General features: G+C 36.7%; 2 protein-coding genes across 6 annotated transcripts in view; one reads left to right on the forward strand and one right to left on the reverse strand.

The window, feature by feature from the left end:
- LOC106819243 (enoyl-CoA delta isomerase 2, mitochondrial-like) overlaps nt 1-7,191 on the forward strand; it is an 11,987-nt gene extending 4,796 nt beyond the window's left edge. The window contains exons 2-10 of the mRNA XM_014823893.1: nt 1,180-1,330; nt 2,473-2,571; nt 2,779-2,967; nt 3,716-3,788; nt 4,246-4,348; nt 4,764-4,884; nt 5,414-5,503; nt 6,147-6,290; nt 6,830-7,191. Coding sequence (XP_014679379.1) covers nt 1,180-1,330; nt 2,473-2,571; nt 2,779-2,967; nt 3,716-3,788; nt 4,246-4,348; nt 4,764-4,884; nt 5,414-5,503; nt 6,147-6,290; nt 6,830-6,985 — 1,126 coding nt within the window. The 3' untranslated portion in view covers nt 6,986-7,191. The remainder of the gene's footprint in view (nt 1-1,179; nt 1,331-2,472; nt 2,572-2,778; nt 2,968-3,715; nt 3,789-4,245; nt 4,349-4,763; nt 4,885-5,413; nt 5,504-6,146; nt 6,291-6,829) is intronic.
- A 178-nt stretch (nt 7,192-7,369) lies between these two features.
- LOC106819252 (regulator of microtubule dynamics protein 1-like) overlaps nt 7,370-17,382 on the reverse strand; it is a 12,181-nt gene continuing 2,168 nt past the window's right edge. Inside the window, exons 2-10 of one of the 5 annotated variants that reach the window (XM_014823901.1) lie at nt 14,734-14,833; nt 13,045-13,139; nt 12,228-12,389; nt 11,310-11,399; nt 10,882-10,971; nt 9,774-9,829; nt 8,800-8,918; nt 8,360-8,493; nt 7,370-7,795 (exon numbers count right to left, since the gene is read on the reverse strand). In XM_014823901.1, coding sequence (XP_014679387.1) covers nt 7,745-7,795; nt 8,360-8,493; nt 8,800-8,918; nt 9,774-9,829; nt 10,882-10,971; nt 11,310-11,399; nt 12,228-12,389; nt 13,045-13,139; nt 14,734-14,833 — 897 coding nt within the window. In that variant the 3' untranslated portion in view covers nt 7,370-7,744. Of the gene's footprint in view, nt 7,796-8,359; nt 8,494-8,799; nt 8,919-9,773; nt 9,830-10,881; nt 10,972-11,309; nt 11,400-12,227; nt 12,390-13,044; nt 13,140-13,439; nt 13,898-14,733; nt 14,834-17,382 lie in introns of those variants that run through there. The other 4 variants (XM_014823908.1, XM_014823922.1, XM_014823914.1 and 1 more) reach the window with 4 other exon arrangements.

Consider the following 17,382-nt stretch of genomic DNA (forward strand, 5'->3'; position numbering starts at 1 on the left):
TTTTTTTTCGGGCCACCAGATTTCATTTTCGGGCCACCAAAAATTGAAAATCAATGATTTTGGTGGCCCGATCGGGCCACTGAAAAAAAAAGTTAGTGTCGAGCCTTGTTATATCAGTTATTTGTTTAATTGTAATTGCACTTCACACAGATCATGTCATGCACCGTGAAGTAAAAACCAATCAGATTTTTTCTGCCGTACCTCAATAATTATTGCCACATGATAGAAGAGATGTCCCGATCAGTTTGTTGATTAATGGCAGGGCCATAGGTCATCCTAATATAGTAGATTCTGGTCTATATCTCTTTGGATTGTGATTGCATATTGGAAAAACGATTAGTGCTGAGGCTAGTTAATTTTTTAAGGTAACTTTCTGGTCCATTGAGATATGCACAAGAAAGCATACGTACACTACCCTACCCTACCTTATCATTATTTTGTACTGATTAACAAACAGTTATTTGCCTGGTTCCTCGGGAAACAAGTTTTGCGGACCTCCAAAATCAATGTTGTCTGAGACTGCAGGACATCGGATTTTCTCCATCTAGAAAACGCTCATGTTACTTGAAAATCCAGGCCAGTTATACATTTTTGTTATACGTAAAATCAGGAGTAAATAATACGATTGCTAGGCCCAACTGTGAGCGATGTAACACACTGCCAGGAGAACAAGGACAGCTCTGCTTGCTAGCCTTGTTCTGCCTAAGATTTTTTAAGCCTAACTCAATAAACATTAACCCAAATGTTACCTTAAACATTTAATATCCTTCCTCCTTAATCGTTTGTCCTGTATATAAGCACAATCCAGAAAGATCTACTAAGATGTATGAAAGTATTTTGTAAAAATTGTTCCATATTCAGACAATTAAATTTTTCCGCCAGATAAACAAATGCCAGTGAGACCTACCAACAGGAAAAGGTTTTTCGTTACATTCTGAGTAGTAAATAAATATAATTGAATGCTAGTTCTACCAGATGTGATGTACTGTTCTCATCCACTAGTTCAAACCTTCATACACTGTGGCAGCAACCCAAAAATGGATTTTCAGTAACCGATATTAGATATGGCATGTGACATGCTCTGCACCAGTTACAATGCAGTAATAATTACAATCATAAAATAAAAGTGTATAAACTGTTGTGATTACCATTGTAATAGCAATAATTGTGTGTTTCCAGTGCGGCATCTGCACATTCACGCAGCTTCTACACAAACAGAATCCTGTATTCTCTACTTGACGACTTCAATAAGGCCAAGCAGCAAGTTGGCAGCTTGGCAGAAGACCCAGGAAATGATGTGAAACTGCAGATGTATGCACTGTTTAAACAGGTATGTATTGTAAGCAACAGCAGGAATGTGTCCACGTGTAGACAGCATGAACTCTATGTTATTGCCTTTGCCACGTTTAATATGACAGACAGTTTATGCAGAATTCATGCTAATGTAGTACGGTGTTTTAGCTTTGAGATAGAGACATGGGAATTTGGCACATTAGTCAGGCAAATGTCCAGGGACGGCCGGCAAGGGACCCAGATGACATTAGCTACATATATTAATAGCAGACATAATTCAGCGTGGACAGAACGCATTTCAGAATGGTACGAACGCATAGAGTAACGAAGTGATGACGTCACGGTGGCATGACAACGAACCTACTGGTTCTACACAATCATATGCTCTGGTAACATTAACTGCGTGTCGTGTTTTGTACCCGATTGTAACCATCATTCTGAGAGTCATTATTGCAGTTTTTATAGATTTCCAAAGGATGGAAGTGAAAAGCAACGAAAATTTTTTTTTTTTAATTCATTAAATATTGTAAGATCGACTTGCTACCGATGCTTTACCGCTGTCTGCAGCGCACACACTCGTGTTTTACGTACGCACAACATTTTCACGCAGTTAATGTTATGGAGCCAGTGAGTTGTGTAGAACCAGCCCGTACGTTGTCTTGACAACGTGACGTCACACTTCGGTACTCTATTAACTTCAACAAGAATGCGACGCGGTTTATTAAACGGCCATCATTAACCGTGCACGTCGACGGTGGTCGGCGTTCCTTCTTACATTAGTCGCGACCGGTCGTTAGATCCACGACCCGTGCCATAAATTAGTTGAAGGTTATAAGGTCGCGACGACGAGGCGGACGTTTTAAAAAGTAGGGGTTCCGATGAGAATGAGAGAGACGCCGGCATCCTCTAACGAGTATGCGCACACTGTTTCGACTGTGCTGTTCATCTGCGTCTATAATAAAACCGTACTTGCCACCGCTTACTCAGCTGTTACGTCTACTGTCTACGAACCACATATTCGACTCTACACTAAGCCCCAATGCTAAATCATGTAGCAAGTGTAACAGACTTGTTCTATGTACTGATATTTTTAAATAGTGAACTGACCAGCTATATTCTGTACTTATCTCATTTGATTTATTGGTAGCCATGCTTACGTTTCTTGTTTTCTATGTGCAGAGCATGATAGGGAGTTGTAATGCACCAAAGCCTGGCATGATGGATTTTGTAGGCAAAGCAAAGTGGACTGCATGGAGCTCATTGGGAGATCTTTCGCAAGTGAGTTAACACACACTAGTAGTAATATTGCATCTATATGGAAATAGCATTTACTGGTAATATGCTAAGGAGTGAGATTAAACAATAAAAAAAAAATTTAATCCATTTTTAAATTTACCTAATCCTGTTAAATGCATCACACTCCTAAATTCTTTGATAACAAGTGATCTATCAGCTTGAAAAGCTAACTATGTGCTTAACGTTTAGGATGATGCCAAAAAGCAATACATTGATGTGGTTAATGGACTGCTGGCTAATGAGGCATCTGCTCAACCTGTATCACCTCAAGCAGCAGCACCACCAGGTGGCTATCACACCCTTGTAGTGAGCAACGAGGGAGGAGTGTTTACCATCAGAATCAACCGACCAGACAAAAAGAATGCCCTCACCATGCAGGTGGGTATAGTGTTCATGTGCTTCAAATTCAATTTTGCAACTGGCAATGTGATAGTGTAAATATAAGTGTTGGCTGTGTGAAGGAAGGAACACAGGTTATAACTAGACAGAGTGCACTCACGGAGAGTGCATACCTCCGCCAGAGACATACGCCATACGACTCGCGAACACACGAATAACCCACGATATACGCCAGCGTACTGACATGTACATGCTGGCTTGCTGGCTTGCTGCTCGCTCGCTTGTAGCAGCCGCTCGCTGCTGCTCGCTCACATGTACACGCTCGCTGGCTCGCTGGCTGACGCGCTAATATCGATCGCGCGAACACACTTAACACACTAACACACGAACACACGAGAGCGAAAACATAACCTTCTCCAACTCCGTTGGGCGGAGGTAATTATAGATGTGTGACTATAGTATGGCTGATAGGGTCTATGTCCCCCAGGGTACTGCCGGAACGTACCCTGGGTACGGTCCGGTATACCCGAAACGTACCCTGGTACTAAATACTACTATCTAATATGCTGGACCGTACCTCGCCTACTCCACTAACGAGTCTAGGGAGTCGCCTACGCCTACTCCCTAACCCTAACCCTAACCCTAACCATATCAGCTAGATAGTTACCAGGGTACGTTTCGGTATACCGGACCGTACCCAGGGTACGTTCCGGCAGTACCCTGGGGGACATAGACCCTATGAGCGCTAGTATGAGTATCATCTGTGTATCATCTTCTTCTCCTTTAGACATATGAGGAGCTCATTAAAGCACTTGACCAAGCTAGCAATGACAAAACAGTTGTTTTGGCTGCTGTGACCGGTAAGCTGTATTCGACACCTGGATATCGGTCAATTAGTTTCTAAAATTTGTTTGGGTTATCCGGGAAAACATTTACTGCTCTATTATTCACTTCAATCATAAGGTTTACACAATATATGGATACATATGGCTGAATTTGTGTACAGCCTGAACAGCTCTGCATAACTGAATGTAATCTGTGACACGTTATTATGGAGCCCCATTATGATAGAAATGAAGAATAAGTAAGTATAATAAAAGTAGTATCATAAATAGCACAAATAACAATGCTAATAGTTACTTTGAAACTTCCTTTTGGTCACTTTTGTTGCACATGTAAATTCTGGCGGTGTTATAGAACTGAACTGATACTGTAAAACTTATCGATTTTGGCACGATCAAATTAATAAATTGGAATATTGATAATGCACAATAGTTTATTATGCAGTTCGTAATAATTCATAGTGTTATTATTCAGGTACGGGAGACTACTACTCCAGTGGCAATGACCTGAGCAACTTTGCAAATATTCAACCTGATCAGATTGCTAAGATGGCTGATGATGCTCGTGATATACTCATGTAATTATCAATTACAGGCTTAGAGCATTGAAATAAATATGTGAGCAGACAAAACTTTTCCAGAAGAAACTTGCTTATTTCTAGCATTGAAGATGATACCCACTTAACTTGAGCCATCAAAAACCTCTAGTCAAAGTTCATTATTTTTAAGTTGTGCATTTGTACTTTCCAATACACGTGAAAGGTATGCAAAAATGCTTGGGATCATGTTTATTAAATTTTTTTTACCTAGAACGTGTCAATAATGCGAAATAGTTTATAAATTTGCCATCCCTTAGCATGCTTGTGATATCAGCAATGACAGTGAGGTGTGGCATAATTTATTTTGATGAGTAGCTCCTTTTCACATTGTCTTTATATGCCATGGCTAAATACCATGAAATTACTGAATGACTGTTGAGATTTTTACTTGCAGACGGTTCGTGGGTGCCTTTATTGATTTCCCTAAGCCCCTTATATCACTCGTGAATGGACCAGCAGTTGGAGTGATGGTGACTACACTAGGACTATATGATGCTGTCTATGCTACGGATAAGGTGAGAAGGAGATAAGTGCTACACTTCATTTTGACTTGTGACTATGCAGGTAGTACTGCAGTTGGTATTGTTGTCGTTGTTGTTGTTAATTGCTATTGCTAAGGAGTAAAACGTTGTTATTATTACGATTATTATTTTTAGTAGTAGTAGTGGTGATAGTGGTAGTTGTAGTAGTAGTAGTGGCAGCAGTAGCAGCAGCAGTAGCAGCAGCAGCAGTAGTAGAAGTAGTAGAAGTAGTAGAAGTAGTAGTAGATGTAGTAGTAGTAGTAGCAGTAGCAGTAGCAGTAGCAGTAGCAGTAGAGCAGTAGCAGTAGCAGTAGCAGTAGCAGTAGCAGTAGCAGCAGCAGCAGCAGCAGCAGCAGCACTAGCAGCAGCAGCAGCAGCAGCAGCAGTAGCAGTTCCTCAACTTCATGTAAATAGCATAACACGACTATAATGATTGCAATTACTGGATGTAGTTTGGGTTTATAAATAATATTCAGTTGTAATTGGTTATGCATGTGTGACTCTGTGTTATTACTGTTTATAGGCAACGTTTCACACACCGTTCAGCCAGCTTGGACAGACCCCTGAAGGTTGCTCCTCTTACACCTTTCCTAAACTAATGGGAACTGGAAAGGTATGACTGATGCTTTTATATGACATGTATATGCATTTTATATATGACATGTATGTCATTTTATATGACATATATATGACATGTATATGCATGAAATAGATTTTTGGAATTATAATCTGTGCTTAACAGCATTGCTATTCCATCCTATATAATTGCATAGGCAATCCTATAATTTTCTTGATAAATACCTATACTTAACTGAAGACATATTACTTGATTATTTTATATGTCAACGATACAGTTAATTATTACTATTTTACTGGTCATTCGATTATTCCTATACAAAAGCTTATTGACTTCCTCACTGTATGTTTTTGCATTGAATTTCATTATATGATTGGGGATGCATTCCTTCAAAAAATGGTTTATCCTTACCAAAGTTATCATAACAGGGGGCGTTACTGTATATATGAATACAACATTGAGCATTAAAGAATATGAACCAATTATTTATAAAAAATTATAATAAAAAAAGCAAGTATATGTAATTGTTTGATTGCACTCGACAATGTTTGTCACACCTGCAACAAGCAATTATCACGATATATATTCCTATTTTATTTTTATCTTTATTTTATTTTATTAGGGTTTTTGTAAAATCTTATGTACAAAGTATACATAACGAAACATCTTTTGTTTGTAGGCTGCGGAAATGTTGTTGTTCAACCAGAAAATTAGTGCTCATGAGGCATGCCAAAGGGACCTGGTTACAGAGGTGTTCCCTGATAGTTCCTTCCATAAGGAAGTGACTGCCCGACTACAGCGACATGCAAAGTACCCTGTAAAGGTAAGTTTGGTGTGCAGTCAGTTGTGTCGAATACAGAAGGTATGTCTTAATGTCTTTGCATGCTGAAGACTATTGTAAGAGACCATAGATTATATTAATGTTATCATAACCATACAAACTGTACACTTTCATGACCTTTTCCTTAACATGCACAAGCAGCATAGTTTGTACACCTGTGATGTCGGTAATCGTGAGTGGTACCTTACATAGCTGAACATTGGCAAATAAAGTTTAATAGTGGTTTTTGGCAATGTAAATGGGTTTTTGCTTGCTAAGATTTTTTGATACTCGCGAGTCATGGTGTTTACCCAATCATTGTGTGCTTGGCAGCAGTTGCATCTGAAATCTAACCCAAGGATAAATGTGAAATACATCCAATAAGAAACAAACCATTCTATACATGAAACATATACATGAAAATTGATTAAAAATAGAAAAGAACATGTATGTCGTCACAGTTTGGAACCGACTTCAGAATGGTGAGTATACTTCAACGTGGTGTTTCGTATGTTTTATAAAATTGCGTGTTTATCTTACAGTCGATGGTGTACGCCAAGAAGTTGTACCGGGACCAGGAAAGGGAGATACTACACAAGATCAATGCTCAAGAGTGTGACAGGCTGGTTGAGCGATGGCAGTCAGAGGACTGTATTAATGCCATCATGAGCTTTTTCTCTAAGAAATCCAAAATGTAGGCACTAAGCTAATATGATTGGCCAGAAGACACAGCTACTAGACCGACAAGTATTAGTTTCTAATCGAAATGTGATCCATTGTCATAGTTGGTGATGCCGTTATGGGTTCTTGTTTTATGTCTACATCTGATCTTGCATGTGAACGTTACATAACTATTTACAATTTACTAATCTATTAAATGGAATTCAAGGAAGTTAAAGGGCAACCAGATTTTGTTTTTGTTTTCATAGAAAATGTTACAGTGATTACAGAGTAGGTGACTCTAGCTGCCACACAGTACATAGTCCGAGATGAAAGTTGTTTGCCTTAATAAGCTACGCCCCTGATGTTAACACTAGACTATACTATATATATACCTGAATGAAAATAAAATAAACGTGTTATTCTGTATAACAAATTTATTTTGGAATTGAAATCAAGGAATGATTAAATATGAACAAAAATGACAGTTTCTTGTGGGATTTCAACCTACAATTAGAACTTTGCTAGAGAACTCATTTTGAATCTTAACTGCTATGACTTGTTCGCGGCATTTACAATTACACCCACTATAATAATCTGTCTCACTTTAGTGCTGTGCATCAATTCTCTTCCCTAAATGCTAGACGCTTTGATAAAGTGTAGTGACATATATCCTATAAAAAGAGTTTTTATAAAGTTCTTATAAATATACCTTGTTGATCAATAATTATATTAAAATTTCATGACCTGTCATCTTACGTAATTTCAAAATAAGAGATTTCACATCACAATACAGGTCAACTCTTTACTCCCAGGCTTGCTAACAGCTCTCCGGCTTCTTTGTGAGCCTGTAACAAGTAAATTTCACGTTTACAGAATAAAAAAATTATAAATGAAAAAAGTTGTGGAAAGGAAATTAGGTAGAGACTTTCCATGATACACTGGCTATCTTTGTCATTTGAAAATTACGGTATCTTCCATCCCATAACAGTAATTGTTCCTAACCAAAATGTCCCTTAAAATGTGTCTTCTCATAAGAAAGGTAATCTGTAAAGAGGAGTTTCCAATGATCATTTCTTTGTATACCATAGGTATATGACTATATCCCTTTGTACTAAACTGGGTAAATTGAACTAATATTATCAATAAATGTTTAGTAATATGTCTAGAAAGATTGGGTAGTAAGAAACATGGCAATATATAATCAGATGTTTGGACTCGCGACTTCAGAATATTAGGCTATTAAATACTACAAGTAACCATACTTGTAGGCTACATGTACCAGGTGTTAGTAAACTGTTTCGCCAGGAAATTCCACAATTGCATGGTTTTTCACACTTCTCTTGTAATCACACAATTACCATCAAAATGTAATGAGGATTTGTAATAAATAATAAGCAAATAATTCTCACATCTTTGTCATCTTCAGTTTTGACAGGATACTCATGTGCCTTGGACAGATACAGCAGTGCCATCTTCTTGTTACCAATGCGCATGTATGTTTTTCCCAACATTGTCAGGTTCATGCTGTAAAAGTTGGGGTCAACTGAAAATAGAACCATATGAATTCATGAAAAGTCTTCACTCACAACCTAAAATGACCATCGCTTACTATGACTATTTTGCTTAGTCATCTAAATTTATGTATATATATAAATATGTTCCTCATATAATGATTTTTATTTGCTTCTTCCAGTTTAAACTTGTCAAACTCTTTACCTTGGTTGAGTTGTCGTTAATATGCTGAATATGAACACCATACATAGTTTTACAAAAAAAATCCAGCTTTGTCTTGAAAGGTCATACTTGCACAGCTACTATTAAAGGAATGCCGGTGTTCTTCTTTGTTTACCGTTTTCTGCATCTAGGAAGTATTTAAGCGCCTCTTCATACGTTGATGTAGGAGGTGTAGCAAACAACATTGAGGCAATCTTTCTTTGATACCAAGGCATGTCAGCGAACACAAAACACCTAAAAACAAACCCACTAAGATGCATATTAACGTTATAATAAAAACGTTTTGTTACATCCTAAATTGGATATATCGTACTACAAAATATTTAAGTTCTGGGATAATGCGTTGAAATTAAACCATTAATAATTAGAATATATTCAACTAGGGTGTATTATGATCAGCTGTTATCTATTACTATAAGCACAGCATATTCACTAATAGTTACCGATAAGTTTAATTCAATAATAATAATTTATAAAAAAATAACTGATTTATAAAACATCTGAAATCCATAATAAACATTATTCAAATACCTATATCATGAACCTGTTTTGATATAGAGATAGATAGAGAGGGGAGGGAGGGAGAGAGATTCATTAGATTCCTGATGATATTCAATGTTTCCTTCATTCGTGATGATATTCAATACAAACAAGTCTGCTGCGACAAAACTCATTTCCACCCACCAGGTGTCAACGTCCCACCCTCATATGTTCACAACAATTACCACATGCTCAGAACAATATAATTCACAGATTCCTTAATGATCAGAAGATAGAAGGATAACCAGAGTGAGTGGAAATAGCCATGTGTCAGAGTATTTGTTGGTAAAGCAAAAATCGTTAAATTTTCAATGACGTAAACCTTGTGTTTGCATGACAACCAATTATCTATGCCACAGTTACATATCCGAAAGAAAACTAGCCATGAGGACACGGAAGCAGCGAATTAGTTGGGTACACTCTTTAAGAATACATTTCAGCCTCTTGTACGCTATTCTACGCCTACAAATAATGGTTCTCGTGGCACTGTTTTCTTCATTGCCATTTGATTCACGCATTGAAACGTGAGTTAGGATGATGGAAACGTACCAATATCCCAGAGAATGAATCGATGTTGCATCTTGTGGATTCAGCGCAATTGCTTTCTGAAATAAGAATGTGAACTTAAGCCAACTAAATATTGAACAACCATCAGTTATAAGTATATTGCCACATAAATAAAACAATAAGTTCAAAATTTACAAAATTTGTCAGCTTAATTAACATGGTTATATACAACCTTGGTCGATAGCTATGCAATTAAAATTTATATTTCCTTATGAAATTAAAATTAATAGTTTTATTTTATGCTAGAGATAATAACATAAAACACAGATGACATGCATAGAAAGATGGCTGACAATGATTATCTATCCTTAACCAAACTTCATGCTCGCCTGTATAGCTAAAACATCTATTTATATCCCTCCTGTTCAAAGAAACAGAAAATATATTCTATCGCCTGTTGAAATGCAGAAGACATTGCTACTCATGCTCATACAAATTGTTGATACAAACTAATGCAGCCTAGCTGGCCTTGTTCAGGGGTCGAAATAAGCGATGGTCCAGGGCCATCAAATAATCAGGAGGACCATCAGATTTTCAAAGTCAATGGTCTGACGGACCGGACCGTTATGGGTTCAACTAAATTCTACTGAAACAACTTTATTAACCAATATACTATTAAAGTGAATAAACAATTACTGTATCATTTCATACATTCATTGTAGGTGAATAATTGCCATTTCATCACCATGTAAAATCTCTTTCTTACGCTTGCATGCCACATTACTTTTAGAGAACAATTTGAAATTTAGAAGAACCATCTAAAATTTAGGAGGACCGTCTAAATTTCAAACTAGATGGACCATCTTTTTTTTTCTCCTTATTTCTACCCCTGCTTGTTACTTTTTTAAATTAGGGCAGAACTAATATATGAACCAAACTACTGAAGCCATCAGTGTTGGCGTGAACCAAACCACTATGAAATGTGCCATAAATTGATGAATTAACAATATTTTCATTTCATTAAACGTGTCGAATTATTACAATTAAGCTCTATCTGCATTATTGACCCAATTATGAAGCAAAATGTTATTGTACAAAAATATATTAAGCTATACTGAACATCACATTGTCTGTACATTAACTGACTCACCAGAAGGTGTTCCTTAACACCAAAAGAGTTAGCTATTCGGAATTTGACTCCCTCATATCGACCCATGTAGTCCAACAGTATGGAATACCACTGTCAGATAAAAGAACTATTGTGAACTATTGCACACATGCAAATAAACATGTAACTATATATAGTGCGAGTGCTCATTTACACAGGCCGCTAGACGTGAAATCCAGAATTTCAGGAAAAATCATGGACTAGGACTAGCAACATGTGTCACAAGTTTATCCAGTGATTATTTTCCTGAAACACTGGATAATGCATAAACATACAACAAAGCATCAAGGGCCTATCAACTGCTGTTGATGGGCTCTTAAAAACATGCATTCCAAATCACTACTACTAAACATGCACAAAAAATCAACCAGCTAGTGCACAGTGGTATTCATATGTAGATCTGAACTTACACCAAAATGATCTCGTACAATGTACGAATTTTGTATCTGAATCTTGAAATTGCCATAGAAACCAACATACGCTAGTTGTGCAGCATACCACTGAAGCGGTAGAAAACGTATCCGCAATAAATTAAAGGAAATAAAAATGTTCTGGAAACATGCTATGAAAGCAAATAAATTCAAATTATTTATGCACATAAAAAAAACTGTTCTGATATTGATTAGTCAACAATTTTAGAATAAGAATTAACAATAATGCAAACAAAGATTAGTCAAAAATGTTAGAATTAATGGTTGAAATTATAGCACCAAACATCACGTTTATTTTAATATAGAGCTACCACGTACCATGACACTATATAAAGAATTCCTAACAGATACTAAACCTGCATGATATGCCAAGATGCTATTTCATTATAATGGCATATAGCTTCAAAAAAGGACAATTAAAACTATCATTCACAGTAAAAGAAAACAGAGTGAGTTCAGGCACACTTATTGAGCCATCAATATGAAATACAGTATGTAAGAACCCACAGTTGGATAAGATATCTCAATGTGATACAACTTCAAGCAATAAAAATTTGGTAGTCTGTGATTGAGTTTTCAACAGTAACCAATCAACTAATCACATAGCTCGCTGACAGCATGGGTGCAATGATCCCATGGACTATTGTGACACGTGAGCATTCTCAGTGAACATAGTTTGTAATTTAACGCAATAATTATAAGTGAACGAAATGTGAGAAAAAGATTCTATCACTGTTTGTCATTATAAGAAATGACAGTAATATCTCACCCATTGGGGTAAAATCTCACCCAAGTAATATCAATTTGAACCTAACACAAACAGAGTGAGTACGATAGCGAAATTTCTATCACTCATGTGACATTGCATCGTCTATATAGGCACAATTATGTCAGTACCTTGTGAGCAGCAAAGTTGTTTTCATTCAGTTTCACAGCAATCTCAGCATGATGGAGGCCTTCATACGTGAGCTCCTTCTTCTTTGTTTCATCTGTCTCCTTCTTTGACTTATCAGATGCAGCCCTCGCAAGTCGCCACTGAATCTCATCATTCTTTGAATCCTGCATGTGGAACTCAAATCATCATCATTGTCCCTGTTTCTGCCCCCACGGAATGTACCCTATGATCGGAAGGAACTCATCATGAAGAATAAGGTAGCAGAAATTAGCAATATAGTAACAATGCAACACTTACCACTTAGCATAGGTTGAGTCCACAGGAATAAATTAGTTACTGTTGACGCAACCAAATAGTTGAACGTTTCATTTTCATATGAGAACCAATTGCTGTTCTCACGACAACAAATAGGCCTCACAAATACGATTTTATGTATTCACGAAATATAAATGATCAAATTCTAAGCAAAAACTCAAAACACATACTTCCATTATTGCTAAGATCCTAATATGGACCTCAAAATATTAACCAGTCATCAATTCTGAGTACTTGCAAAATCTTCTCCACCACCTCATCTCCAACCAGCCTTATTATGATTAATAGTTTTAATATTAAATGAAAATATTAAAAGTAATACTATTCCTGAATTATTTATTACAAGGATATTGAATGAATATCATGCATAGAGCACAACACACCTAGCTGTGTGACTGTGACTATGGTACATAACCTCCTTTTAAAGCAAGGCTCTAGTCTTGTAAAAAGCTTTTTCTCAATGACAAGGTATCTTCATGTGATAAGCGATGAATAACTATATACCTTGTATTGCGAGAGGAATTCATAGAGCTTGTCAACTTCGTGATGGTCATAAAGGTTGTCAGCCATTTCAACAATCTCATCATCAACTTTCTTATCTGTAACAAGAAAACCAAAAAGGAAACAGTTATAATATTTTACACTCTGCTATATTATGTACATTCCGAATCACATGTTCTTGAGATGGGGAAACTCAACTCAAAAATAAACTTGAAAACTTGAAAACAATCAACTAAGATAGAGTAACTGCATTGAATACAAATATAAACGAGCTGATCTTTCAGTTATTTACCTGATAACAACTATATCACCTCAAATCAAATAAACTTTAAACATGCATAGCTACAAAATAAATATATATGTAAAGACCTAGCATTATTCTCAAATAGCTTTGTTACTTATGTTTCTTGTGTCATCTGGTTGAAGGAGGACAGTCTTGCATTCTTCTTTAAGTGATGCTGACCAATGCACCTCAGCTTTCTTAGTTATTGACAAATGCATCATAGCTGAACCACACCACTGCACTGATGCACTGCACTCAATAAGACAGCAACACTCGCTAATTCTTCACAACACCCAGTGTGCATAAATCCCTAATGATATCAGAAAGGTAAGCCGTGTCACAATATCTGCCACTTTGCCTCCGACTAGTGCTTTCAAAACCTGATGCTTGATGACCGAAACAAATCACACAAAATGCTGCAGGCATAGATTGTGTGCCCCACACCCAGTGCCGTACGTATGTGTGAAGATAGCATTGGTACTTTCTGACCCACTATACATACACTAATAGGTAAGGAGAGTCAGGAAGTGAGATCATTAGTGTCCCATACATCATGTATGCTGCTCTTCTGTCAATGACTACATGTATATATAAAGAGCAAGCCGAATGAATAGTTTCAAACTACTTAAGAAGGCGCAAGACAGTTTTGCCCACACACACTCTGTTCTAGGCTCACTAGCACAATGCAGCAGCTGCTGTGAGCAGCACAATGCATGTCATCAATTACGCAATTATTCCTCAGTAAGTGTGAACTGTAGGACTTTCCCGTTTCCACGTCATACTGTGAATTATGCAATGTTGGTATGGCCATATAACAATACCACACAATTCCTGCTATTTGGTGAAACAATTGAAAATATCTAGAACGAAAATAGAAGAGAATGATGCTGTTTACCTTACTTTAGCTCATGAAATATATGTTCAGGTACTTTCAGTTAGGTTTTGTGTGCAATAAAGGAGGACAACAGATATAAACGTAGCTTTAAAGTGATTACGTCACCGTAAATAGTAAAAAATAAAAAATATATTTCCACTTTTTCACAAAATATAAGTAATTCTGTTCACATTTTATGGTTAAATTGCTGCATTATACTTCCTATTTTACTATATTGTTCGATGTGAACATACACTTGTGACCCATACATAGCCCATAGCAAACAATTAATGTTGAGAACATTTTAATTCAAATCGTCCAGGTTTTTTGGATTTTCAACTAGTTGAGAAACAATCTTATCAGGTAAGAATTTGACGATTTGTTTAGTCCCGTTAGTTCTTACTTTTAATGTAAAAAAAAAGACAATTTTTTTTTTTACAAGTTTTACCATAGAAAATTCGTGACGTAGTCCCTTTAAGCAACTCATATTGATGTTGTATATATTTCGAGTGTTAAAACTGCTGGGCAGACTTACCTGGTTGCTGTGCATATACAATCGTAGTAAATGCAAGAAATGATGGTATGGCAAATCTTCCCAAGTTTCCATTGAAGAAATTCCTTCCCACACCACAAATCTACAAGGTGAAAAAAACAAAGGAAACATTTTAGGCTCAGCCACATTATAATGCATTCCTGTATAATGTGTGCTCTTATTTGTATGCCAACACTTGTTCTATAGCCATGGTTCTATGTTTAGTAGTATAAATAGATTCATGGTAGAACCATGAACACATACATACATCTCATATACTTATATTCATGACTTTTATAACACACCAATGTGGAAAAAAGATAAAATGAAGTCGTGTCATTTATATTTTATTAGAATATGTAGTTAATTAGAAATAAGAATTATAATTAGTTGTGAATCTTTATCTAAATCCATATTTGACTAGATCAATTAAATTTAGAATCAAATTTAGATTTATACATTAACAATTTAATTCTTAATTAATTTTGCCATTGTATAAATAAATTAAGCCAGTGTAAAAAGAGAAAGAAGTTAGAACGATAGCTTTGACTTGACTCTGACTCTAAGTAAGACTAAGAGACAGCTCTCGCTGCTGTGACAACTCTGTTACTGAATGGAAACACAGCTGTTTCCAGTTCTCCCTACGGGGCTACAATTCTCAAAGGGCCTCTAAAAGTTCCAAGAGCCATAACTGCAAACTTATGAATGAAAATGAGAATGTGGAACTTTTTCAAATGTTCTGCTATACCCTCGCTATGTAGTGAAAAAATCCACGGGCAGATGTTGCTATGTTACATTTTATTATATCAATAGTAGGCATAGTGTTGTTCTGATGATCAATTATAATCGAAAGTCGAACGTTTCCAGCTATCGATTACATAATCGATTAAGAATACAAATGTGCGATCATCGAAGTTAGCTATCGTGACGTAAGAACAATGTCGCATATTTTCATAATGCTAGTGTTTTACTCATTACTTATTTAATTTTAACTGCAAAAATGCTAAATGTACGATTTATCCTGAGAGTATCATTCAATTTTGTATATTGTATTTCAACAAATGGTGCATAAAAAACACCAACTAAAACTTGAACAAGAATTTAATCATTCAGCTGATGATGAATGGAGTAGGTGAGGGAACAGACAACGAGTTGAAAGAAAGTGGTGAGACGTAGCCACAGATAAAATATGGTAGAGAATAATAGGGATAAACAGAAAGGGAGTAGGTGTCAATATAAGGAATGGGGAGTAAGGAAGAAAATAGCGAGGAGAGTTGCGAATTGAATCTCGAATGCTTAGATATAATCCAAATGCAATCTTACTTAGTACCTCGCACATTACAATCAATGATTATAGTGAACAAAGTCTTTCCTTAATTAAGTTTTATTGTGCCCAGATGGCAAGCAGGGATCATTGGTAAAATTATGACTCAATGGACTTTAGCCAAATTTCCAGGATTTCCCAGGACCAAGCATGAAAATAGCCTACATCTCAGGTTTATAATAACTGTGGTTTTTGGTGAAATTACTGAATAAAATAGAGCTCGATCAGCTTTGATATGGAGTGGTGCTGTAAAAATATATTGTAAAAAACATACTGCTCACTTGCAAAAATGAAGTAAATATCTGCTTTCAAATTGTGAATTTTAACCTTTATTTGGATTGTGAATAGGCCCCATATTTGGGCCCAAATCTAGCCTACATAAAACCCTGAGACATCTCAGGTCAGACTGCACTCAGAGAACATAGATGGATTATATAAACCATAGAAGGTATTATAACAGGACGCCGGATGCAGGAGCGAGCCCCGATCGCAGGAACATGCATGTTCTATACACATGCACTGCATTTCCTCTAAAGGTGCACTATACATTGGTTGCATATGTATCACATTGATTGAGTTTCAAATTAGTTACTTAAGAGCGAGTTTATATTTCATCTTCTGTGTTTGGTGGTTATAGCTTACTGATTTACACTGATTATGCAAATTTATTTACAAATTCTGCATGTGCGAGTATCCATAACCAACGCTTCTGTAACGAAGGGAATTACCTAGATACAAATACGTAGCTCAACTGAGTAGGTTACTACTCTGCTACTAAGGCCACACATTTATTAGAACTTTATAAATGTCTAATCTAGCCTACCGCTAATATCAGATTGTTACTGTAATTAGTGTTATAACTTATGTTATGTAAGGCGATCGGCCTTAATTATTAGTAGTAAATTAGTAAATCGTCCTTATTAATTAGTGCACTTGTTGTTATCGCCACATCGCCATCGCCCATCGGGTATAGAGCAAACATGCGCTACGAACAGAAAGGTCATATTTACCTCCGCCCAACGGAGTTGGAGGAGGTTATGTTTTCGCTCTCGTGTGCGTGTGTTTGTGTGTTCGTGTGTTCGCGCGATCGATATTAGCGCGTCAGCCAGCGAGCCAGCGAGCCAGCGAGCCAGCCAGTGCAGCGAGCCAGCGAGCATGTACATATCAGCGAGCAGCAGCAACGAGCGGCTGCTACGAGCGATCGAGCAGCAAGCCAGCTAGATACAATAATGTAACCCAAACACAGGATATCCTAATAATTATCCTATCCAATCACCGTCCTGGACATCATCTCTATCCTTGAACTGAATGGGCAAACACACGCAGTA

This window comes from Priapulus caudatus, unplaced genomic scaffold, assembly GCF_000485595.1.
Source record: "Priapulus caudatus unplaced genomic scaffold, Priapulus_caudatus-5.0.1 Scaffold38, whole genome shotgun sequence".
NCBI classification, from domain to species: domain Eukaryota; kingdom Metazoa; phylum Priapulida; class Priapulimorpha; order Priapulimorphida; family Priapulidae; genus Priapulus; species Priapulus caudatus.